Here is a 26,538-nt window from a genome sequence, read left to right as displayed (position 1 = left end):
TTACTCTCAGTAATTCAATGAGAAATGTTGATATTCAGAATGAGAAAAAGAACAATTCAGTTAGAAAAAGAGTGGCTAGTTAATTAGTAGAAACATTTGACTCTGAAGTAAATTTTATATTGTTCATCCAATAAATAATTATTCCCATGGACAGTTATAAGCTAGCCTATTAACCTTCATGAAATATGCTATTTATAATTACAGCATTCATCTAAAATTATTACATAGCACATACAAAACATAGAGAAACATGTAGATTACATAAAAAAAAAAAAAAAAAAAAAATCAGCTAACGCCTTTTTGTTCCCGTATATACGGGAGTAGGCGAGGCCATTTAGCCCTATCTAACTTTTGGAGACTGAGTGGGCAGTTCAATCTCCACTGGTACCCAATCAGAGACAGATGGCCCAAGGCTATCACTAATTAAGCGGTACGCAGTGAAGAGAGACGGCTCAAATGTGCCGCCATCTCGTGGTCTCTAACCCTAACACAATATATTTTTAATGTCTGAAATAATGTGGGTTCTACGGTCGATTTTCTTGAGTTTATAGGACGAAAAACCCGAGTTTCCGGGAGGAAAAACCTGCTTGCCCGTGCCAGAGATCGACTAACTCGGGAACCGGTCGAAAAAAGGCTTAGAAAAATTTCCTCTAGTCGCCGACTAGACTCGAAACCAAGACTTCCTTCGTGCGGCCTAGCGCGGTGGTGTGCAAACGCCACATCCACTGAGCTACACAGGCTCATTACATAAAGTATTAAAATGAAATATAATTTTGAATATTTCATTACACCATAAGCACATACCTGGAATGTCTTTAACCAGCTGGCTGAGGGTGGCAGTACAGAATTATATTCAGGTAACTCCTTAGGTAACAAATTTCAAAGAATTGGAGTGGGAGGGGGGGGGGGGAAGAGCACTGTCTCTCAACATAAAAAAAATGTTTAATGTATTTTCTTGTTCATTTTGCATGTTTGTGCATTTAACATATGTTTGGGAGAAACTGTGAAATTTTATATATCTGAAAATCTGAAATCATTTAAATCAAAGGATATTAAAAATCCATCATTATTTTAAGCCAAATATTTGAAACTTGCAACTATATTCTTTAATTATTCTCTTTACTCAGCAATCCAGCCACTCATCATAAATTTATAACCATGTTAAAGAAAACATTTAGAGGAAAAAACTGTTGACTATTGTTCAATTTCTTTCAATTTTATTTTTTTCTGAATAAAGTTTGATTACTGAATAGAAGAAATGTGGAAATTATAATTATTAACTAGAAATTGAATGCTTTTAGCCATCAAGTTCACCTGAGTGTTTTTGGAATTTGCAACCATTCAGAAGTCTCTTGCAACATAAATTCCCAGACTTAGGAACCAACTGTGCTGGAGACTTTTTTTTTTTTGCATACGTCATGAATGTGGTAAAATATATCAACTATTATAATCTACAAGCAAAAAATCCATACTCAAAAAAATGTAAGTAATAAAATAAAGCAATGTTACTATGACTGTTTTTCAGTTACTAAAATGGAGGAGGGGGAGAAAAGGAAACTTCAATTTAAAATCAGTATAGTGTATCTTTTATATAAACTCTTGCTGTACTGTTAATGAATTCTATTATAATTAAACAAATGTATACTAGTATTTCTTTCAAAGAGAAGGAATGCACCCTCCATCTGCACTAGTAACTCAATCTTAGATTGCTTTTTTTCCCTTTTTTTTTTTTTTTTTGTTGTTGTTTATTGTTATATCACCAGTAGATATTTTCAATATAACACAGTAAAATTCATGTGCCAGACACAAATTTTAATATGATTCACTACTGTGCATACAATATGCTAATATATATACTCTATATACAGGTTAATGTTTATTACTAAATGAACTAATTAAAGAAAATAACTCTGCAAATAATATGTTTTGGCAGTGCATTTCATTATTTTTCATGTATTGCTCTTTCCTTGATGAAATATATTTTAATAAATTACAGTAAACATGTAATGATGATGCAAATGATTCTATGATCCTTAGCAATATAATATTTTACTAAAATATTGTTCTATATTTAAATAATACAGATGAAAAACTTTACTTAGAAAACCTCAAAATATGAAACTATTCATAGCATAGTTGAAACCCAAAGAATCTTCAATAGAATACCCAAAAACTGTAAAAGATATTTTCCCCTCGAATATATAAAATATTTCTAATCTAGCTTATTAAGAATAAAAACTAGACTTAATATACAGTTACTGTTTTTCTGGGCAGACTAGGAATAGATTCTTACAGTAAATCTATAATTCTTGCAAATTATTAGTAATGTAATCAGTTCTCATTTATTATTGACCTACATACAAAACTATCAGCTACAAAAGGTTTTTTAAAACATGTTCATTTAATAATGTACCAACTTATTTTCATTAAAAATAAAGAAGCAAAACACATGCCTTTTGGAAAAATCCACATTGTTAATATATTCAGAATAACAGAAGAAAGTCTTATTTTGTTTTAGAAATATCATTATTCAATTTTTTTTTCTGTTGCTTACATTTTAAAGGAAATGTGCATAACTGTAAATATCTTACAAAGTCAGCTAATTTCATGTAACATTTATTAAATTGTCTCATGCTATAACAGTTCAAAGAAAAATTCAATACTTGCATAAAATAATTGCATGGATTGCAAACAATTCTCTCAATAGTACACACAAAAAAATACTACTACAATTCCATGACAAAACCTGGAAACTTACAAGTGGTATTCAAAAACTAATGGGATGCTAAAGGCAGCTAATTTTTTTTCTGAAATTTCTAATCTGCAGTTTTCTACAACAAAATCCAAGCTTTTCTCTAGGAATGATGGATTCCTCCCCCCCCCATCCCACCCCACCAGAGCAAATGCTTATACTACTTATAATTAGTTTCAGTCTTGGAAAAATCAAATGACAAAGACATTTCATCTGAATATTTTCTAACAAAATGTAATGAAAATCCCTAATTCAACTGTTTGGTACATGTATTATTTTTCTACAGTTATAAACACCTGGAATACTGAGTGTGGAATTACATGATATTAAGTACAGTTTTGACTCATTTAGTGATGTTAAAGATGATATATCAGTATGATATTTAATGCATTTAATCATATCTCAGTAAACAGTAAATAATTAAATATATTTATGAAAGAGAACAAGAGAAAAGTTTTTAAAATGTGTTCACATTCTGACAGACTTTAGAAAAATGTTCAAAATTGAGAGAATTCATGTGAATTCTAAACAAAATTCCAGCTGAACTGTTATACCTATATTACAATATACTGTGTAGGAATAACATAATGAATATATATCTAGGATTTGAGCTTATGATAGATTATCATAGGTAAGTCAATGTTTCACAACATTCTATACTATATAAATACCTAAACTGTATACATATACATATGTACATATATGGAAGTATATATATGTAAATGTGTGTGTGTGTATGTGTGTGTGTGTGTGTGTGTGTGTGTGTATGTGTGTGTGTGTGTGTGTGTGTGTGTGTATGTGTGTGTGTGTGTCTACATATATATAGATCACACTTAATAAAATATCAGAAATTTGCTCCAATATATGCAGTATTTATAATTTTTGAAAGATGATAAAGATGATGACTTTGGTATCAAATATTTAAAAACTGATATTTCCTGCATAATAAAATCAACTATTTCTATGAGGTTTGTGGCCAATATACATAGCAATAATGGAATTTATATGACTATCCCAGCAAAATATTTATCTAATCAATTACTGAAGTAACAGAAATAAAATGAACTGTTTTACATTGAAAATATATGCTGTTAAGCTTTCAATGGTAAAAATCCAGACAATTTCACTTATGTCTAAATAAGTGAAGGAACCTGTAATATATACTATATACAGTTAAAAACACTTATATGGACTTCATGATAAATATAGTTCTATGGAACCCAGTGAGATGGAACCCAAAATGGCTCTTCTTCTACTCTTCTGGCAAGAAACAAAAGGTCCTGGACAGCTCGAGACAGGTCATCATTGATAATAGTGGCATCAAACATGTGACCGTATACGTGTTCTATCTGTTGACTCCTTTCTAAAATTTCATGAAATTCTTCATCCTAATGAGAAATATATTAGTCAAACTACTATTGTGTATTTCATTTGTTTTTTTTTTTTGTAAATAAATCTGTACTTCGTATTTAATGCAAAAATAAGCAAATGCAACAAAAGTGATAAGGTAAAAATATATGGTAAAATTGTTTTTTTTATAGATTATATATAAAAAAAGAACTCACTGTAAAACCACGAGAGTAGTTTTCATCAAAGGTTGACAAAGCACAAGAGTGAGTTCTTGTTTCCTTCAACCGTGTAAAGGGCGGTGGCTTGATGAATATTACAAATGGTTTCAGTTGGGGCGTGCGAAGTGTTTTCAGTGCCTAAAATGATCAACATTAATCACTTGCAATAAATAGTAAAAATGTTTCAACTTTTAATATACATCTTTTAATGTTATATTAATACTTGACTAATGTAAGGTACTGAAATAACGCATCACTATTATTTGACCCTAGTTATCAGAGGCAAGCACAAAGATTTTTGATTTTTGTTCAAGGCATATAATTCATTCCCTAAGAGGTTTCAGAACTTAAGATTTTATATTTATTTTTTATTATTTGTACTCTATAGCAAATTAAATAAGTTGTTATTGCAAATAAAAGTATATATAAAGTATTTATGTTTAATGCTTTAGTCATTTTTTTGATACTTAGAATGGGTGATTAAAATCACTGAATTTTAGAACCTTTACTTTATGAATTGAATTGTAAACTGCATATTGCAGACAAAATATACTAGAATGCAAAAAAGAGCACTGCATTTGGCTGGCTCAAAAAAAAGAAAAAAAAAAGTTGAAGGCTAACAACATCATTCTTGGAGACCAGATTTGCTCTGAATCCAAAGACTGTCAAACCACAGAAACAAAACCTGCCACAAGAACTTTTAGACTATTAGCAAAGTCAATGACCTAAGGGAATCTATATGATTGAATCTTCACTAGTTTGGCAAGGTCAATAGAAACTAGAAACTGTCAAAATGTTCTGTATGAAGTGACATCAAAACTCATGGGAAATTCTCATCTTGGAAACTTCGAACAAAGCAGCCAGTAAGACCCAAGCACATCCACCAGGTGATTTTCTTTATTACTGCTAGAAGCATGTAGGCTTTGCTTTTCCTCACATGCAACCATATTTGCTGGCGCAGTTGAGAATAGGAGCCAATTCATAAAATTTTTCAAATTTGTATTTGCTTCGATGCAGTAATACAGATTCTGTGATGAGTGTCCATTGCATGATCATCTAAACCTGAGTGGCTGTAGTGGTGGAAATAGATGTAATCTCTTTGGATTCTGTGATCCTGATAACTGCTATTCTGTCAGTCACTATAATAAACAAATTTGTATCTACAGGATTCAGAGTAAACCTCTGGAAGATCTAAGAGTTAGAGGTAACTGTTTGAAAAGTAGACCAATTTTCTATATGGCATGAAGGTAGTATAATAGAGCTGACTCTATTATCCTTTTCTTTGAACATGCATTACGTTCGCTATTTTGTGTAGCAAAACACTTTCTACCTACAAAAAGAAGGCACAGCCATGGGCTCACCATTATTCACCCCCCCCCCCATTGCTAACTTTTACATGGAACATTTTAAGCAATGTGTTCTAGATTCCTCTCCTTTAAACCTAAAGTTTAGGTTTTAGATATAGATAGACATGGCTTAGATATGTTGCCAATGTTTTTGCTATCTGGCCCATGGCTGCCAGACATTAGACACTTTCCTCGGCCACCTATACAAACAATTCACAACTGAGATTGAAAAGCAGAACACACTTTTCTAGATACACAATCACATGTCTTCCTTTGGGCAGTCTTTCCTTCAATATTTACTTGTAAGCCTACACATACTGGCCAATATATATACATAATAAATTCCTACCACCACCAAACACAAAAACTAGGTGTCATTAACACACTAAAAAGCAGGGCTCTGAAGATTTGCTCCAGTGAACAAGCATTTAAAGATGAATTAAAAGTTATCAACTATATCTTCCTAAAAAATGGTTACAGCCAAAATACTATCAACAAAATTCTGTACAAGACTTCACTTAAAAACAAAAATAAATAAGACTACAATAAAACTGTAACCATTCCATATATTAGAGGGATATCAGACAAAATAAACAGAATACTACAAAAGTACAACCTTAAAGCCACCTGCAAAATTAAAGAACTTACTCAACTCATCCAAGGATCCACTGGCCCACCCTGGAGTATACTGTATTCATTGCACCTGTAATTTGTCCTATACACGGGAAACAGAAAGCCAACTCCTATAAAAAAAAAAAGGAACATAAACAACACATTAAATATAATAACTATGGTCAAGCTGGTCTTTCTGATCATGCTCTGAATACTTTACATAGAATTGACTGGAAAAGCACCTGTTGTTTACATCACACTAAAACATGGTATGAAAGTAAATTTAAGGAGGCCTGTGAGATTCTTATCAATCACCCTAATCTTAACAATAATGGTAGTCTAAAAATCCCAAGAATATGGAAGGCACATATTCTATCCATTTAACCTTTCTTCCTAAGAATTAATTATAAATAGGATCATACGTAATCCAGGATCATAAATCTAATATAACAATTGTCATGTTAAACTGGGACATGATTTTTACTGTAACAAAACTACCTATATGAAAGAATGTTTCTCTGATATTGTCTTAAATAGAATATAGCTTTGATGTAATTATTTTATTTTACTTAATTTATTTATTGTAATCTTATTTTATTTTCACTAGAGGTCAGGCCAGTAAAATAACCGTTGATCAATTCATTGGCTCTTCAGCATACTGTGTGAAATGTAATTTAGCTAGTCTCTCTCTCTCTCTCTCTCTCTATATATATATATATAGAGAGAGAGAGAGAGAGAGAGAGACATGGTTGTGGAGTCCATAATTTGTGTTAAATGAATGCTGATCGCTGTGTCACACTAAAGAAAAGGACTGTGTAAGATCATATCTTGATTTTTATTTACAGAGAGAGAGACAGAGGAAAAGGGTGTGAATTATCTCAGCAGTTAATAAGGTGTAACACCTTTTGGCTACTCATATGAAAATATGACTTTGGCATTACTTCAACCTTAGTATCACTTCTGGGTCTGGCTCCCATTGACGAGACCTCAATAAAGGACAAAACTGGTCTGGGTAGTGACCCTTCCCATAATGCATAGCATTATACAAACCTGTAAGGATATGTGCTTTGCATTATGGGATACTAAGTCAAGTGATGTGAAGTCAATCAGCTTCTATACACGAGTTGTCCACAGTCCTGATTATATTTCAGGCACAAACTTTGTTTGTTTACACTTGGATAAAGGATCAGTTTTCTGATGTAACTTTTCCCACAAGTACAGTAGATTTTATACATATCAATTTTCTTCATCAGCAGATTTAGCTGTGATTTTGGGGGAGTGTAGATGCAATGCAGTTCTGTTCACAAGGTGCAAATAACTTTCAAGTTATTCTATGTATAACATGTCTACCTGGTATAATGAGTATATAAAATTTATAATATGGCCAAATTACAATAATTTTTTTTTTTTAATTCTTCACTCAAATTAAAACATATTTATTAACATGCTTTACAAATTGTTTAACAAATTAACAACAAATATTTGTGATAGGTGTAACATGAAGGTCTATCTTCTAAGTAATAACTATATTACTTTCTTGGAATGAGACTTTATTAACTGTATTATTATTATTTTGTATAAATTAACAGCACTAAAAATATCAGTGAATTATTTTGAACACTTACATGAGGATGAGGATTCAGAACACAAGCACAGCTGCTCCTTGCTAAGAAGTGTACAGTTTCCAAACTAGTACCATACAAGTTTCCTTTATACTCTCCATATTCAACAAATTTTCCCTGCTGAATGGCTTTTTCCATCACCTCTCTAGTTGTAAAGAAATAATCTTTACCATCTTCTTCTACTGGTCTGGGTGGGCGGCTAGTATCTAGGATTAAAAAATATATATACTGAATATGCATATGCTAAACAATTTGGTATGATGACGTAATATAAGAAATGAAAAATAATAAATAACGAAACCGATTATCTAGATAACAATATAAAAGATGAATAAACTGGTAAAACAAATGAGTACAAATAAACATATTACAGGATAATGTGCTCAGTGTCTATTTAAGTACTTAGCAAGTGACCTAATAAGACTAAGTAACTTAGCTACAGGTATCCCTTACTTAATGCGGCAAAATTAATTGCGACAATCCCTTTATTACGCGGCAAGAGTTTTAATTAATGTACCTTTAAATTTATCAAAATTCCACCAAATAAGACATTATTGCTACAACCCATGGACATGGGCGTCATTGCAACTTTTCAATTTCAATTTTGGAAAAATGTTAACATTAAACTTGTAATTGAAAACATTCATGATTCGTGAGAGCATGCATCTTCTAGCTGCATGAGAGCTGTTTGGAAAAACCTTTTGTAGAATGTGTTAATGACTTAGGTGGTTTTCATGGGGTTGATGCAGAGGATGTTAAAGAATTATTGGATTCGAATTCAAAAGATTTCAGTGACAACGAACAAATGGAATGAGAAGATGAAGTTCCAAAGGAGGTAACAATCAAAGAAATGGATGGAATATTTCACAGTTTAGAATTGCTTAGACAGCAAGTAATGGATACGGATCCATATGTTAATTGAAGAATGTTTGTTTGCCGTGGTCTAGGGAGTCATTGTGCTTGTTATTGTAGAATTTATGCTGATAGGGAAAAAAACTAAAACTGTTCAAACAACTCTTGATAACTTTTTTTGATAAAAAATTGCATTAACTAATGTAGGTACAAGCATTTATTAAACATTCACTTTGTATTCATTTTTTATCTTTCCTAAAAGAGTACCATATATAAACGAATTATTAATACAGTAATAGATCATGGACGAATTGTAATTTTTACCATTAATTATTATATTTGATTAATGCGATTTTGATATATGTGGTAACATCGAGGGATTAATTAATAGCATTAATCAAGGGATAACTGTATTTTAATCCTAATGCTTACTAGCTGGAATGACTAATCGTGTCGTTACCTGCTATGTTTGTCTGTTTTGTATGTATTCTTTAAGATCTGTTTTTGCAGGGAATAAAAATCTCTTTCTGAGAGAAGACTTGCCATTAATAATAAAAGTGAGCAATTCACTTCACCTGAAAAACACTCATGTTTCCTGCATCCAAGATATGTCTGAAATTGAATCTTTTTAATCAGAGGCATGTACTGTTTCTTGAAATACACTCTAGAGGTGTAAAGCATCTCCAAATCTGGTTATTTTCTCATAGATATATTTTCTAAGAGACAGGATTAACTGCCTTACCAGAAGAGTTGCTTAGGTTTCCAAGAAGCCAAGCTACTTGGCCATGATAGGCCATTAAGACTAACATGCAAATTTTCTATCAAGAATTTATATTCCAGAATTAAAAAGAATTTGAGATGAATCCTTTCTTTCTTGATACCGATGAATATCATAATTAGCATTTTACAAAATGGCATAGCTACACATTTTTTTTTAATACAAACTTTACTGAAGAAATTACCAAGTAAGGAAATACTAGTAAGGTATTACATTTTTAGTTAAATATGTGTGTGTGTGTATATATATACAGGACAAAAACCATGCTATTGTAAATAGCATGGTTTTTGTTAAAGGAGAGAATTGCTTTAACAAAATTCTATAATAGAATGGTAGCACAGTTGCATAATGGGAATGGATATACCATGATATACTTGGGGATTTTGCCAAGGCATTTGATATGATTTCACAGTGAAGGTTGTTATACAAACTCAGAGAGATGGCTTCACAAAATAAAACTCTGACATGAATGGAAAAGTGGCTAACCAGTAGGTATCTGAAATTAATATATGGTGGTGCTGAGATTATGAGGAGAAGGATAATGAATAGTGTATTACAGGTCTTGTACTTGGAACATTGTTGTTTAATTTGTATATTAATTATATTAGGGAGATTCTTGAGTGTGATATCCAGTCACTTCCTGATGATAATAAGATGGGCAAGTGGTAAAGGATATATATCTGACACAATCTCTGCAAGCCAACTTAGACTAATTATAATGGCAAATGTTGATGAAAGTTAGTGTAATGTTTCTAAGGGGTACTGAATTCACCTCTGGAAGTGGACTATAGTGATTAGAAAGCATATCTAATCACTATAGAAAACAGTTTCTTTTCATGGCAAGTAGTGAGTAATAGGGAACATTTGACCAATAGATATGAGCACATCTTTGGGTTCACAGGGAAAAAAATCAATTTCCTGATATCCTCAAGTGGTATACAGGATGTTATGACAGTATTAAGCTTACATTAAGCTTCGTCAGCAAATAAGTTTAAGGAAAGGCATGATAGGCATTGTGTGAATAATGGATCTCTCTCAATGAGTCTTTTGACTATATGGAGATACCTGTATAATAATATTAGTAATAATTAGTATTAATCTCCTGTCAACAGTTATCCTCCATATCAATCTATGGAACTTTTTCAGGCCTCCAATAAGGAGGGCAGTGGTCTCAACATGAGGCGATGAAATTCATCTTCCACCTAAAGACAATCACTAACATCCATGCCCAAGATGGGATTTGAAACAGCAGCCGGTTGGTCAAAGAGTTGGTATGCTAACCGCTTGGCCAACCAGGCTGATTGTTATATTCCTTATTACTGTATATTTTTACGATTTTTCAACTATTTGTCATAAAGGGAAAATATGATCCTGACAACTCCTATTTGGTTTGAACCCAGCTTGTTCTTCTCCAACTTTTTCTTAGTCTCTTCTCAACTATGCTTGCATAAATCTTACCTCGTTGTTATTATTATTATTATTTTCGGGCTACTCCAGGGAGTCCTTAGACTCATCAAGGGAGGCCCTAAACATCATGTCCACACAACTATACGACATTCTCACAGTATCTATCATACCTTGCCTTGAACTCGCCTGTCATAGCACCCATAACAGACTCTGGCAGCTTATTCCACTCATTTACCACTCTAAAAGTAAAGAACCCAGCTCTAACACCACTGCTAACCACATGCTTGCCCAGCTTCCATAGGTGTCCCCTAGTTCTCCTATTACGTGCCATCCAGTCATTTTCAACTCTCTGTGATCTTGTGAACAAAGCTTCTCCATCTCAGTCAGTCTCTTGTCTATTCTTTCACCAGTTGTAAATTCCACTTGATAAGTTCCTTTATGTTGTCCATCCAACTCTTTTGCAGTCTTCCTCTCCTTCTCATGCTCTCAACCTTTCCCAATGATTCATCTGCTTGCATAATATGACCAAAGTACATTAACTTCTATTTAGCAATCACTGCCTCTAAGGAGCATTCTGTCTTTATACTCTGTAAAAGCTTCTTATTAGCCATTCTTGTAGCCCATGGGATTCTTAATAGTCTCCTACATGCCCATAATTCAAATGAATCAATTTGCTTTTTGTCTGTTTTCTTATCCAGCTTTCACATCCATACTCACTACTGGAAATACTGTTGCTTTGACAATTCTAACATATTGTGGTGTTACTAACACCTCTATCTTTCATAATTTTTGTCAGGTTTAACACAGCAACCCCCCCCCCCCCTCATGGCTATCCTTCTTTTAATTTCATCTTCACATTTACCACCATCTTACCTTAGTAGTAGACAAAGCTTATCACTTAGTGGAGAAATTCCTCTGTAATTCTCACATTGAGTTTTATTTCCCTTTTTTACAGATAGGTAGCATGAGAGCTCTAGTCTATTCATCTGGCATTCAACTTCTAACTAGGAATTGATGATCAATAAGGTACTATATGAGGATGTTCCATCATCATTGTCAAATTCCATGATATGTACTCTTAAGGGGTGTACATGATCAAGTTTACATTATTACTAATTTCATATGAACAATTTTTCTTTAAAATAGTCACTATCAGTATTCCAATATTATCAGACTTTTCATTTCAGGTTTCTGAGTTATTAACTAATAGAATCAATCTACATATCTCTTGACCCTACCACCACAGATTAGCTTTACTGACACGTTATTTGAATAATAATGTCAAATTCTTTACTGATATCTTCATTTTTTATAAGATTCTTCCAGTGATGCCAATCATGAACTCCCCTAATTTCTCTGAGAACTCTCATATCGGTAATATGAGAGAGCATATGTTTGTTTGCAAGATACCTAATTGTAGATGGCATAGCCTCATCCACCTACAAACCCAAAGCAACTCCTCTTCACATATAAAAACTCAATCCACTTTAGTCCACATTATACAAGGTTTCACACTACTCAAAACTGGTCAGCTTTGATGTCTCCTCCTCCTCATTCACAAATGTCCCAAAGACACCTCTGATCTTATCCAAATGGAATTGCTTCCCTATATCTCAGCCCTGTTTCAGTTAGCCATGATCTTGAACTATTTTCATTTGGTAAAGAAAATTCTGAAAACAAATAGTGGGTACAACCATGCCCGGTTTTACTTGCTGCTAGCTTGGCAAGAAAAAGATCCACAGGAGGAAAACAGGTGGACTTAGTTAAGAGTGCTTTAGAAGACTATCATGTTAGAGGTGATCAAATTACAGAACTGACAAATAATAGACTAATTTAGAAGAAAGTTACTGACTGACAAGTAGTCACAAAAATGTAATAGTGATGGATTGTCCTAATATCTGATACACCTACCTTGGAGTATAAAACCAGATGAGATGAGAGAACATTCACCAGTAGGAACAAGGAAGTACCTGTTTCATTTATTGGTTTGTATGTGGATTACAGTGTTGGGTTCCAAGTATTCTGAGTCACAAGATATTGGGGTTCCAATATTACTTCAGAACTTACTATATGATGAATAGTTTTTCTGAATATGTACTACTATTATTTTTTGTAAGTATGAAAAGTGGAAGGATCTGAATGAAATATATGAGACAGTTAAGGAGGAGTATGGATAGTGATATACTTCTTGACATGAACTGCACTCTTTGTTTAAGATAAATTATAATAGAATAGAGTGAAATTTCCTCATTATCCAGGAAATTTGTGGGGAATGAGATATTTCATGATGTCACAATTGGTGAAAAAAAAAAAGTTTAATTTTTCTAAGGTAATTAAAAAGATGGATATTACATGGTAATAATGATAATAAATTGCCATTAGCAGCTCTAAAATGATGAGTTATCAACATTACATCAATCCATAATGGTAAACATGCAATTAGATTCATTAAATTTCTGTTTTATAACTTACATGGAATTGTAGTTCGAAAATGAACTGGATCTAAACTTATTAGTCTTTGTTTAAGCTCATTTCTTCCTACTCCAGGAGCACCTGCAATGTTAAGTGAAATACATGAAATAATAGTATGCTACAGATTCTGATTTTTTTAAAAAAATCCTATTCTTTGTATTGTGTGTGTGTGTAGGTTTGCAAGTGCACACAAATTTCATTTTTTTTTCAAGTGGTTCAACTTCCAAATTAGCAGTTGCCAAACAACTATAATTATCCTTTAACTATATCTGAAATTGAATTACCTGAAAATGGAATGAACTTTGTTTGATCCCCTCCCTACAATTTTCTTTTAAAGGCATAGGTTAATTAACAAAAGAAATAATTAAAAAAAATTGACACTTTCATTAACCACTGTACCAGCCCTGACATTTTTATATATTACTAAATACATGGATTTGCACCTCAGTAGCTCAGTCAGTATAGATGAAGCCCTTTGATCAGAAAGACCTGAGTTTGATTCCCATCTATGACATGAGGAACCTTTATCTGGTCTCTTTCAACTAAAGGTAAGTTAGCCGGTCTCGTACAGAGGCAGAGGGGTTTTTTTTCACCTGGAAACTCGGGTTTTTCATTCCTCAGAACAGGAAAACTGTACAAGTATCCCAGTCATGAAAACTTTGTTTGCTTACAGTTGGATAAAACCAAGAGTATAACTTCTTGGCATCTTTAATTTACAGTATAAAAAGTGGAAAAACTTTCAACATCTATTTCTAATCCAGAGTATTTTAGTAATAAGGTGTGACACCTTTTGACTACTTGTATATGGAAGTAATGCCTTCTGCATTACTTCCACCGTGGTATTACTTCTGGGTAGTGGCTCCTCCCATAATGCATAGCATTATACATATCTGTAATGATTTCTGCATTGCATTATGGGATACTAAGGCAAATGATGCGAAGTCATTAGCCTCTATGTACAAGTAGCCCAGTTGTGGAGTGACTTCAGGTGCAAACTTTGTTTGCCTGCACTTGGATAAAAAATGAAACCAAGAATGGCATCTTTAAGTTACAATATAACCACGTGGAAAAACTTCCAAGGTTTTATGAGCTGGTGCATTGACCTGCAAAAGCAACACACCTCTGCTCAGTTTCCCATGGTGTTTTTTCTTCAGTACCTCCTTCAGAGCTGTTAAATAAACTGCTGCTGTAACAGTTTCACCTTTTTTGAGGTACTTGGTAAGGATTACATCATCCATATCCTAAAAAGACAATGGCAAGAACCACCTTTTTTTTGAGGTACTTAGTAAGGTCATACCATCCATATCCTAAAAGTCAATGGCAAGAACCTTCGCTGCTGACTTTTGGGTTTGGAACTTCTTGGCCATGGAGAACATTTGTGCCATGCCACTGACTGTTGTTTGGTCTCTGGGTCATAGTGATGAAGTCATGTTTCATCAACAGTCACAAAATGAGTAAAAAAATTGCACCTGATTTCTCATAATGACCCCAAATTTTTTTTAATTGACAGCATGCGTTCTTTCTTTTGGTCAGCATTCAAACATTTGGGGACCTACTTTGCTGAGAGCTTCTGCATGTCCAGATGTTGGTGGATAATGACCCTAACTCATTCCCTGGATATCTCCAGAGTCTTAGCAATGTTTTTGGCTGGTATTTATCTAGCATCAAGGATCACAGCATGCACTGCATCAATGTTTTCAGGTGTGATCACTGTGGAAGATCTTCCCAACTTGGAGGCATCTGTTGTCTCAGGATGCCCAGTTTTAAATTTGGCCACCCACCTGGCAACTGTTGGATATGCTGGGGCACAGTTTCCTAAAGTCTCACACAAAATTTGGTGAATCTTAGCTGCAGACTTTTCTTGCAGCATGAAAAATTGATGATGGCCCACACCTCTGTGTCTTTGAATTTATTCAAAACCTCTGACACGTCTTCTTATATATCTTAAAGAGAAAAGAACAAATTATTACAATTTGATGAAACATGGGGGTTAAAGGGTTTTTAAGACATGTCCTTTCTTGTGGTTATATCAGTTGCTTTAATATCATTCTTGTTCTAGGTGTTTATCAAAACTTTTCAAACCTCTTCTCTCATAAACTGGAGTGAATGAGAATGGAAGAGGAAAACAGCTGATTGACACCAAAGAGTAGTATATGGCAGCGTGGAATCCAGAAGAATGATCAGCAGAGGATCTGTACTAGGGCCACTATTCTTTAATTTGTGATTAAAGATTGTTATTAATGATACAAGGTATGACTTAAATGGAGATATTCAATTGTTTGCTGATGATGCAAAACTGGGAAGGGGAAATAGCCAATGAAGGTGATGTATACCTGTAGGATGATTTTAATAAATTGGCAGCATGGGTGAAGGATAATGGTTGCCAATTTAATGTTACAAAATGTAAGGTTATGTACTTTGGGATGATAAGATTACATGCTGCATATCATATTGATGAGAATAGGGATTTGGGGATATAATAGTAGACTAAGAGTTGAAGTTCATAGAGCATATTGAAAAAGTTGGCAAAATAGCTCAAAGGATTACTTAGATGTTGAAAATCACACCAACAAGTAAAGATAGAGAGGTTATTATTATCTTTATAAGGATATGATTTAGCTTAACCTTGACTACTGTGCACAGATTTAGTCAGGTTTTTTTTTTTTTTTTTGGATCAGGAGATGGTGGAGAGAATCCAGAGACAGATGACCGAACTAGTGGTAGGTCTGGAATGTTCCCTATAAAGAAGTGTAGTTGATTGATAGGTGGAAGAGAGGGGACATTATAGAAACTTATAAGTTACTAAAGAGATTTTAGGAGATTGACACAAAAAAAAATTTCAATATATGACAAAGAGAGAGAGAAGAGAACTAGGGGATTTGAGGGGATCACCCCCCTTGAAATTGTGTAAGAGTGTGGTTAGTAATGTGTGCAGTCTAGATTTTTTGCTTGGTGAGTAGAAAATGAATGGAATAGATTGCCAGAAATAACTGTGAGCACCCTGACAGTGAATGAAAGAATTTAAAGAGAAGTATGATAGGCATTGTGTGTATAAAGGTTAGTGGATATCCTGCAATGCGTCTTTTGACTCCATGGAGATACCCATATAATAAAACTAATAATAAATATGAAATGTGAAAAAAATGGAGTAGACAATATTTGAATTGAAATATGATGGTATGAAGATTTTGCAGTTGTCACACATTGCACAATCCAAAATCTTAATTATAAGTTCAAATCCTACATATGAAAAGACTAAGAAAATTTGTTGAAAAGCAAGATATAATAAGGAGATCACTATTTAAGCATCTAGATCCTGATCTTAATATTGAAAAAGCATATGATAACACACCAAGGAGGGAAAAAAATGATCAAACACCATATAATAAAGAGTAATTACATATCATAAGTTGTAGATCAACAGTTATTACAACTGAAGGAGGATGCAGAAAAAGATAGTATGATGCTAAATCAAGACAAGATTGCCACTGTTATTTATAATTCTTTATGGACTAAATAATGTGTAAGGAAAGCAGTATTAAACTATTTTTGTACCACTTTCCAGAAGTCATAGAAATACAATAAGAATACAGAAGATAATATCAGGAAGGTGCCAAAATATTCTGGAGACTACAGAAAAAAAAGCTTAGAAATGGAAGCAAGATACTGTAGAAAAAATCAGATGAAAAAGGTGAAAAATTAAAATAAAGATATTCTGGATGTTTGGAGTAATTTTTTTTTCCCATGTGACTCGCCCACAAAAGGTTGTAAACCTACAACATATCAAGTACCCACTCATGGGTACTGATATCATTCTCTCCCTTCCTGCCGTGTACTGAAAAAAGTCTTCAGTGTCATTCCTATAAAATCCCTATTAATAACTTATATGCCTGCCTCTATCATGTCGCTTCTTCATCTATGCTAGTTTTTAAAGTCAAAAACTGACAGATCTTCAATCTATTTTCATATGGAGCATTCCACAGACCTGCCACAATCTTTGTCACTTGTCTCTGGATCCTTTCCACAACCTTATTAAACTTCATCCCCACGGACGTAGTTTAATAATAATAATAGAAAAGGCATACAAAAAAAAAAAGAAAAGCTTTTCAAAAATACTACAGTTATAGGGTGTAAATGGGACATTATACCAAGTAGTGCTTAGTCTATATTTAAGCTGTAAGCCAGCAGTTAGAACTGAAGACAATACAGGAAGATGGTTTAATGTAAAATCAGTGCAAGAGAAGAGTGCACACTATCTTCACTGTTATTTATCCTCTATAAGGGAGGTGGCATTTCAACCTAATATCAAAACTGAAGATGTTAATCTCAGCTCTTTACTTTATGAAGATAATTTTTATACTCTTAAATAAATTGAGTATGCACCTGAAGGATTCATTAATTAAATCAAATAACCGTTGCAACAAATTTGGCAAGAAAATCAGCAATAAAAAGACAAAAACTATGAAAACAGGCAGGAACATAGAAAATATTAATACTCCATGAATGGAGAATCTATAGAACAAGTAAAACATTTCAACTATTTAGGCACAATTTTTAGTGAGGATGACAAATTAAATATGAGAGCAGACAACAGAGTTAGTAAAACCAGTTTGGTAGGGAGTTAAATGAAATGCATGGAATAAGAGAGAAAATTATCAAAACACTGAACTAGCTGTATACTATGTTCAAACCAATTTTAACTTATAGATCTCAGAGGTTAAAAATACAACAGAAATAAAACAGTTGATCAAAGACTGGAGACCACAGACATGAGTCGTGAGAAAAAGTAAGAGCAAATAGATGGCGTCAATGGCAGATGTATTAAAAATGAAGATATTAGAAAGGAATTTTACATTGTTAACATTCAAGAATATGAGAGCAGAACTAAACAGAATGGAAAAGGAAAGGTTTGCAAATTTCAGTCCTCAACAGGTCTCTCTGCCAACTCAAATGTAGATACACAGTTTGGAAAGGTTGGGTGAAACCTACATGATTGCTCTAGACCAGTGATGGCAAACCTTTTTATCCAGGTGTGTCAAACATCTTTTTTTTTTTTAAAATATTGACGTTGATGTGCCACTTGCATACATGCATTATAAATTTAACTAATTTATAATGTAAGTATGCATTATCTAGTCTAATAAATTAACTAATCATAGATGGTGATTTATACATATCATATTAGGCTATTTATTTAATAGGATATTGATATAAAATCTATGAAATTCATATTATACAATTAATTTAATAAAGTGAAATTACAAACTTACATTACTGTACATTTAATGACTTTTCTGTTGCTGACTACTAGTAAAAAGTTGCTTTATAGAAGGGCTATAGTGTGTACATTTTAATGCTACACAGGCAGTGCTCAAATCATTGCTCAATCTATTTCTTCCTTTCGATTTGATATTATTTAAGGCAGAAAATAGAGTTTCACAAGAGTATGTAGAACAGAAAATTGTTAGAAGAACCTTAGCAAAGATTTTAAGAGCATGAAAGTTTTCGGGAAGGCTATTCCACAAGCTTAGAATTTCACAGTATGAATTTTTACATGCGGTATCATGCAGACATTCCTGCTCAAGTTCTTCTAATTCATTTCTAAGAACAATAAACTTTCTTTTCCAGATAGGATTACACTGGAAGTCGGCTAGTTGCATTTCTAGATCTTTTAAATGCAACCACTCAAAGCCATCTAATTTAAGATCCATGAATTCTGTTTCATCAGGATACTTTATGAATTAGATTGTTTCTTCAAACATTCGAAATTGCTTGAATCTAGAAGAAAACTGCTCAGTCACTGACTTTAGAACTTCGATAGTTTGGTTGATATGTTGTTTACAATTTTTGGGGATGGTTTCATTAAAAAAAAACTTTTCACTCTTAGGAAATACTTAAAATTGTTACTTTCTAAATCGCGTTGAAATATTTTGAGTTTATTCTCAAAGTTCTTGATTGTGCCAAACATATAACATCGACAGATTTTCCGAAACCCGATTTCAAATAATTATATTTAATAATGAAAATGTGGTACAGTTACAAAATAAATTGCCAAGTATGAAGTAAGGCCTAAAGTTTCATTCAATTACAAATGCTCAATGTGCCCTCCACCTACTGCACGGACAACACCAAGCCGATAGCTGAATTCATCCCAAACGCATCTGAGAGTGTCTTCTGTCACAGAATTTACTGCAGCCATGATTCTGGTTCTGAGCTCATCCAAGTCAGCGGGTAATGGAGGAACATAAGCACAGTCTTTTACATATTCCCATAAAAAGAAGTCACAAGGTGTGATGTCTGGAGATCTTGGAGGCCAAGAGTGTAGTGCCAAGTCGTGGGGTCCTGTGCATCCAATCCAACGCTGAGGCAATGTTTCGTTTAGAAACCGACGAACTTGGAGGTTCCAATGTGACGGTGCTCCGTATTTTTGAAAAATGTAATCTTCAGATTCTTCATTCAGCTGTGGAAGTAGCCAGTCCTGCAGCATTTCAAGATAGGAGTTTCCCGTAACAGTGTTTTCCTCAAAAAAGAAAGGGCCATAAACATTTCTAACAGAAACCGTGCAAAAAACATTAAGTTTTGGTGAATTACGTTCATGTTGTACAATTTCATGTGAAATCTCAAGTCCCCATATGCGAACATTGTGGTGCGAAACTTTACCACTTATATGAAAGGTTGCTTCATCACTAAAAATCAACCTTTGTAGGAAGATATCTTCCTCTGTGTCCTCTAACAGATTAGCACAAAAATATGTTTTTTTTTTTTTTTTTTTTTTTTTTTTTTTGTCACCTATACAAAGAGTTGCAATCTGTCTGGCTTCATAAACAAACGGTGTCCTAACACACGCCAAACAGTCACATGAGGGATGGTAAGTTCTCGGCTAGCACAATGAGTGGACTTGCGCAGGCAGTCTGTTTCTTGAAATTGTCGATACCAACGACGAATGTTTTTGTCCAGTGGTGAATCAATTCCGTAACATCGTCTAAACACACGCTGCACCGTAATCACGGACTCAGTCTTGCTAAATTCGAGAATGCAAAACGCCTTCTGTTGACTAGACGCCATCTTCTCATTAACTAAGCGTAGAGGCTATTTGGGTGCTAGTAATGGCATCCAAGTCTACTAGCGCCCAAATGGTCGTCATCAAACTATGGGCCAAGGCTGTTCACATGGTACAAGTCGCATTCATTTGTGGTTTGTGGTTGCAGAGATATACAATTTTCAAACCGGGACTTTCTTTTTGAAACACCCTGTATATTAAGTTCATTCAGATGCAATGAAAAATCTGTAAAAAACATCAGCTTACTGAGCCAAGCAGAATCGTTCAACTGAGAAAATTCGTGTTACATGTCCTTCGTATTTAAATATAATTTCATTTCATTTAAACATTCAACAAACCGTTGAAGTACTTGGCCACAACTCAACCATCGAATATTATTGTATATTAATAGACTATTGTACACTGATTCAACTTCGCTTAAAAGTGAATTAAATTCTCGTTTGTTTAAAGCCCTGGCAGCAATAAAATTAGTTACCTTTGTCACAATTCTCATCACATCATACAAATCCTTTAAGCCTGATTTCGCACACAGTGTCTCCTGATGTATAATACAATGGAAACAAACCAGGGGATGACCAACATATTCTGTAAATTGTTTGATAAAACCAACATTACGGCCATATTAGGCGCGCCATCAGTTGTAACCGAAAATATTTTCGATAAATCTGTTTCTCATGGAACACTTTAACAACACAGTCGCATATGTCTTTACCTGTCATGTTTTGAAGTAAATTTTTTAACTTTATCAATTCCTCGTGCATAGAATCACCGTGAACATATCTTGCAATAACAGCCAATCGAGCTGATGATGTAATATCTGTAGTTTCGTCGAGACAAATGGAAAAATAATGGCATGAGTTCAAGCTTGTTGTATTTGATTTTCTATACTAGCATTCATTGATATAACTCTGTCTTTAATAGTATTCCTACTTAATGGTAACTCTTTCATGCACTTTACAATAGCTTCCTTATTATGAAAGTCCTCAAATAAAAATGGTGCACACTTTACAAAAGCTTCTTTAATATAATCACCATCACTAAGTGGTTTCCCAACATCAACAATAGTATGTGAAATACTGTAACTTGCAGCTACTAAATTTGAAGATCCTGAAACAAATTTAATTAAAGTCCCTGATTGTGATTCTGCCAGTTTTAGATGCTGCAATATGTATTCTTTGCGTTCTTCAAAAGTTTTTCTAGGAGCCATTTGTGCTTAGTTTCAAAATGTCTTCTTACATTCCAAGTTCTACTTGCAGATAGCTCACCACACAATTTACAGAGAACTTTATCGCCTCTATCAGTAACACCATATTGTTCAGTCCAGGCATCTTGGAAATTTCTTCCACTTCCTTTCTGTGATAATTTTAGTTTTTTATTAGTGTTAGCTGCCATTGTAAAAGGGTTCACAAATTAAAAAACAGCACAATTATATACAGCGATAATTAAGCATTAATAATTAATAAGAACTAACAATTACTGGAAATGAACTATACACCAACAACTCAAATTACTTAAATGGCAGACCATGCAAAACTACCACTACTTTTTTCAGTAGGGTTGCCAAATTTATTACCGGAACATTCGTAGCAACCTTGTTACGTCTTACTCTCTATCATGCTACTACATAGCAGCTATTTAGTAGGTTTTGTTGCGATGTCATCGTAAGTTGTTACTATATGCATTATTTAACAAAATTTACTGAATTTATTGCAACTATAAAAACGTTTTCCTTATTTACTCAGATAAATTCAATATTTAATGCTGCGAATTATATTTTCTGTTAAAGTGGTTTTAAATATGTTTAGAACTTGTACTACTCAGTCGAGAGACTTGGAATGCATGCATGAATGAATTTCACACAGAAGTCAAATGAAAACTTTAAGTTTATAATATATAAAGCATGTATTTATAAGTTTGTGTCGTATAATATTGATAATAATTTTTATAAGTTTTTATAATATCATATGATTATGCAGAAATTATAATGATTAAGAAAGAAAACGTAAAAAAACGCTCGTTGTTTATAGGCTAGTTACAAAATAAAATAGAAATAGGCTAACTATAAAATATAATTCTTTCAATGAACCGAAACCTACCTTCGCCTTAACTGAGAGCAATCTTACACAATTTATCGCAGTTTTTTCATCAGAATACCAATATCTTTCAACATACAAGGTGTGTCACCTGAAACCTTCAAGTGTGTCAGTGCTGACATGCATGTCATAGATTCGCCATCACTGCTCTAGACTCATCAAGGATGGCAGGAAAAAAGATCCAGGGAAGATAAAGATCTAGGTGCTCTGATTTAGAATAGTTTGTGCCGTTCCATGATGAAATGTAATATCTGAGAATACCAGAATTCTGACAAATAATAGACTAACTGGGAAGAAGATTGTCAACTGGAAGTTAGTAGTAACGTAAACTCATGAAGTATCATAAGTTTACATTACTACTAACATTATCATTTTACATTATCATAGCATCCTGTGCATGATCTGAGGATGATGGTGGCTGATATTAAAATAAAAGATATTCTATATGACTTCATATACAAGCCAAATAAAATACATGCTAAGAAAAATGTGGTAAGAAATCAGCAAAAAAAAAGAAACTATGAAAACAAGCAGAAAACATCCAATGCATTCTAGCAATGAATCTATAGTGCAGGTTACATTTAGAATAAATTTTTAGGCAAATTAATGGCAAAATTAAATATGGAAATGATAGCAGAACAGGTTAGCCTGGTATAAGAGGGCAGCTGAATAAATTTATGATCAAAGAATAAATTAGCTGAAAAAAAAAAAAAAAAAAAAACCTAAGCTAGCAGCATATAAGACAGCACTGAAACACATTTTAACATTTGGGCGCTAGTAGTGGCATCACTGATCAAAGTTTGAAGACTACATACACAACTTTTGAGGAAAATTAAAAGTAAATAGATGTCATAAACTGCAGACCACTGTTACAAATGAAGATATTAGAAAAGAAAACGTGATATTATTACAGCATTCAGAAATGTGTAAGCAGGGCTAATTTAGCCATTAAGATCACATAAATGGAATAGGAGATGAAAGACTAGATAAGCAATATAATTAAGCAAAATTGTATGAAAAGAAAAAAGCCTCATAGGAAACCATAATATAGGTTATTTGATTTTAGGAGTGCTTTAGAAGATCATAATATAAGACCTGATAAAATCAGGGATCTGACCAACAGTTAATTAATTTTTTGCAAAAAAAAATGCTGATCAGAAATGGACATGAAATACTGTGTTAGCCTTTCTTAATATCTGCAATCATCTTCATACTCTTTTCTGCTTATCCAGCATCTGCTCTACAACATGGAAAAGTCTATCTTCAATCTATTACAGCAGTGTTTCCTCAACCTGTGGTCTGCAGGCAGACTTAAATTAATTAAATAAATATATATTTTTTAATTATCTAATAAACTTGAATAAGTAAGTAAAAATTATTGAAATCAAATGGAGACTCAAAAAAACAACAACAACAAACACCATCAGAATTCAAAGGCAGAAGCAATAAAACTATATTGTTGTTCACTTCACCCTTTTTATTATTTGTCATTCTGCCACTAAATTTGTAGCGGCAGAATGACAATAATAAAAGAGGGGTGAATGAACAATAATATAGTTTTATTGCTTCCGCCTTCCCTTCCTGTTTTGTCAGATTTGAAGTGAACATGTGTTATCCACATTTCAACCAATGGCTTGTTGTTTATTGATTTTTATTATTGAAGGTTTCCCTCCTTCAACCAAGGCTCAGTATATCTTCAGAAGTGCTAAGTGATACTTGGACAAAGTGTGTCGTGAATTAACCCCAGTATTATATATTTATATATTTTTCGGAAACGTTTTTTAATATTGGAAAAGTGGCTTAGAACTAGGACTTTTAAAAGAAGGGCAAATGAAACAGGTGATGCTAACCCTAATCATGATACAAGTGGTAACAGTTAAATCTGATACTATTAAAGAAGAAGGAAATATAACAGTTCATATTTGGAATTTGGGTTTACTTGGTGTGGAGATGAAAGTGGACAGAAACCTCAATGTGTTTTGTGTTATGAAGTGTTGTCGAATGAGTGCATGAAACCTGACTCCGATGACATTTAGAAACTAAATTGTGATGTGAAAAATAAGCCAATTGAATTTTTTCAGTGATGCTTAGGGACATTAAATCATGGGAAAGATATAGTTTCGGCCATGAGTTCCATTAATAGCAAGGCACCGGAAGCATCCTATCTCTTAAGTTTGCCCATAGCAAAAACAGAGAAACCTCATTCTATTGAGGAAAATTTGCTACTTCCAGCTATAAAAGATGTGATAAAAATGATGTTTGGCAACAAGTTACTAAAAGATGTTGATTTGATTCCACTTTAAAATGACACTGTCAGTCGCAGAATTAATGATGTGGCAGGTGACATAGAATCTCAGTTAATCGAGTTTAGAAGAGCCCTTATTATGCGTTATAAATAGACGAGACTACTGCTGTTACAAGTGATGCGCAGTTAATATGCTACATAAGATATGCGCATGATAACAACATTCATGATGATATTTTGTTTTAAATAATAATATTTGATTTACCGATCAAGTGTTGATCAATTTTATTAACTGAACCAACTAGTTTCGCCACACTTATCTGTTGGCATCTTCAGGGCACTTACATATAGGTTTAAACAATCTCACAATTATGCATAACTGTAAAACAGACAAGAATAAAAAATTGACTAGAATATTCTTGTTCTTGTCAATTTTGCAGTTACGCATAATTCTGAGATTGTATAAACTTATATGTAAGTGCCCTGAAGATGCCAACAGATAAGTGTGGCGAAACTAGTTGGTTCAGTTAATAAAATTGATCAACACTTGATCGGTAAACCAAATATTATTATTTACTAATTTATGATAAAGAAAATAATCTTTGTGATATTCTGTTTTGTAGAACTTTGCCATCCAGAACAAGTGGAGAGGAAATATTTCACACTCTCAATAATTACATAATACACAAAGGGATCCAATGGCACAAAGGAATGCCACCAGAATTTAAAACTGTGCTATATAATGCTGTAAAGCTAATTAATTTTATTGAAGCTCGACCATTAAATAACAGGTTACTTTCAGTACTCTGCAATGAAATGGGCAGTGAATATATACAACTTTTGCTTCATTCTGAAATTCACTGGCTTTCCAGGGGCAAAGTACTAACAAGGTTATTTTAATTAAGGAATGAAGTTTTATTATTTGTAAATGAATGTAATTCTAATTTTGCATCGCTCCTTGTTGACGAAGCATGTTATCAACACTATCCTATCTTTCAGACATTTTTTCAAAATTAAACGAACTAAATCTCTCCCTTCAGGGAAATTCTTTAACTGTTCTTGATGCCTAAGACAAAATAAAGGCATTCAAGAAAAAACTGGTTTTATGGATTAATTATGTAAAAGACAGACAATTTGCACCTTTTCCAACACTGGAATCCTTTTCAGTGGAAAATGATATTTTTGTTGATTCTGAGTTTCTGGAAAGGGTTTGTGACCACCTCAAAAATCTGAAACGGAATTCTGAAACAAATTTTCTGAATAACTTTTATAAGAAATTTCTGTGGGTTTGCAATCCATTTCAGGCTTGCAGTCACAAGAACGACCTTTGTTATCGAAAAAAGAACAGTTAATTGAGCTTTCAAGTGACAGTGGACTTAAAATGCAATTCAGTGATCTTGGTTTGGCTCGATTTTGGATCTAGCCTTCAGTGAGATGTGAATTTTCTGAATTATCTGAAGCAGCATTGAAAAATCATCATGCAGTTCTCTACAACCTATCTTTGTGAGAAAGGATTTTCATTGCTCCTTCAAATAAAAACATAATACAAAAATCGTCTTCGTGTGTGTGTACCGATCTTCGATTGAATTTGACCAATACTGAGCCAGATATACAGCAACTCTGCAAGGGACAAGAAGCTCAACCATCTCATTAAAAGTAAGTAGTAACATAATTAGATCATATAATTTATCATCATCATCAAATTCCTGCCATGTACCCTCAAGGGATGTA

The 26,538-nt window shown here is 33.3% G+C and overlaps 1 protein-coding gene across 1 annotated transcript in view; it reads right to left on the bottom strand.

The window, feature by feature from the left end:
• Window positions 1-3,706: 3,706 nt before the first annotated feature.
• LOC150105034 (MAGUK p55 subfamily member 7-like) overlaps window positions 3,707-26,538 on the bottom strand; it is a 256,968-nt gene continuing 234,136 nt past the window's right edge. The window contains exons 14-17 of the mRNA XM_090395105.1: window positions 13,410-13,490; window positions 7,904-8,106; window positions 4,318-4,458; window positions 3,707-4,140 (exon numbers count right to left, since the gene is read on the bottom strand). Coding sequence (XP_090251231.1) covers window positions 3,964-4,140; window positions 4,318-4,458; window positions 7,904-8,106; window positions 13,410-13,490 — 602 coding nt within the window. The 3' untranslated portion in view covers window positions 3,707-3,963. The remainder of the gene's footprint in view (window positions 4,141-4,317; window positions 4,459-7,903; window positions 8,107-13,409; window positions 13,491-26,538) is intronic.

This window comes from Typopeltis vanoorti, chromosome 7 (genome assembly GCF_054136105.1).
Source record: "Typopeltis vanoorti isolate ZY-2024b chromosome 7, IOZ_Tvanoo_1.0, whole genome shotgun sequence".
NCBI classification, from domain to species: Eukaryota; Metazoa; Arthropoda; class Arachnida; order Uropygi; family Thelyphonidae; genus Typopeltis; species Typopeltis vanoorti.
This window is presented reverse-complemented; position numbering and strand designations above follow the sequence as displayed.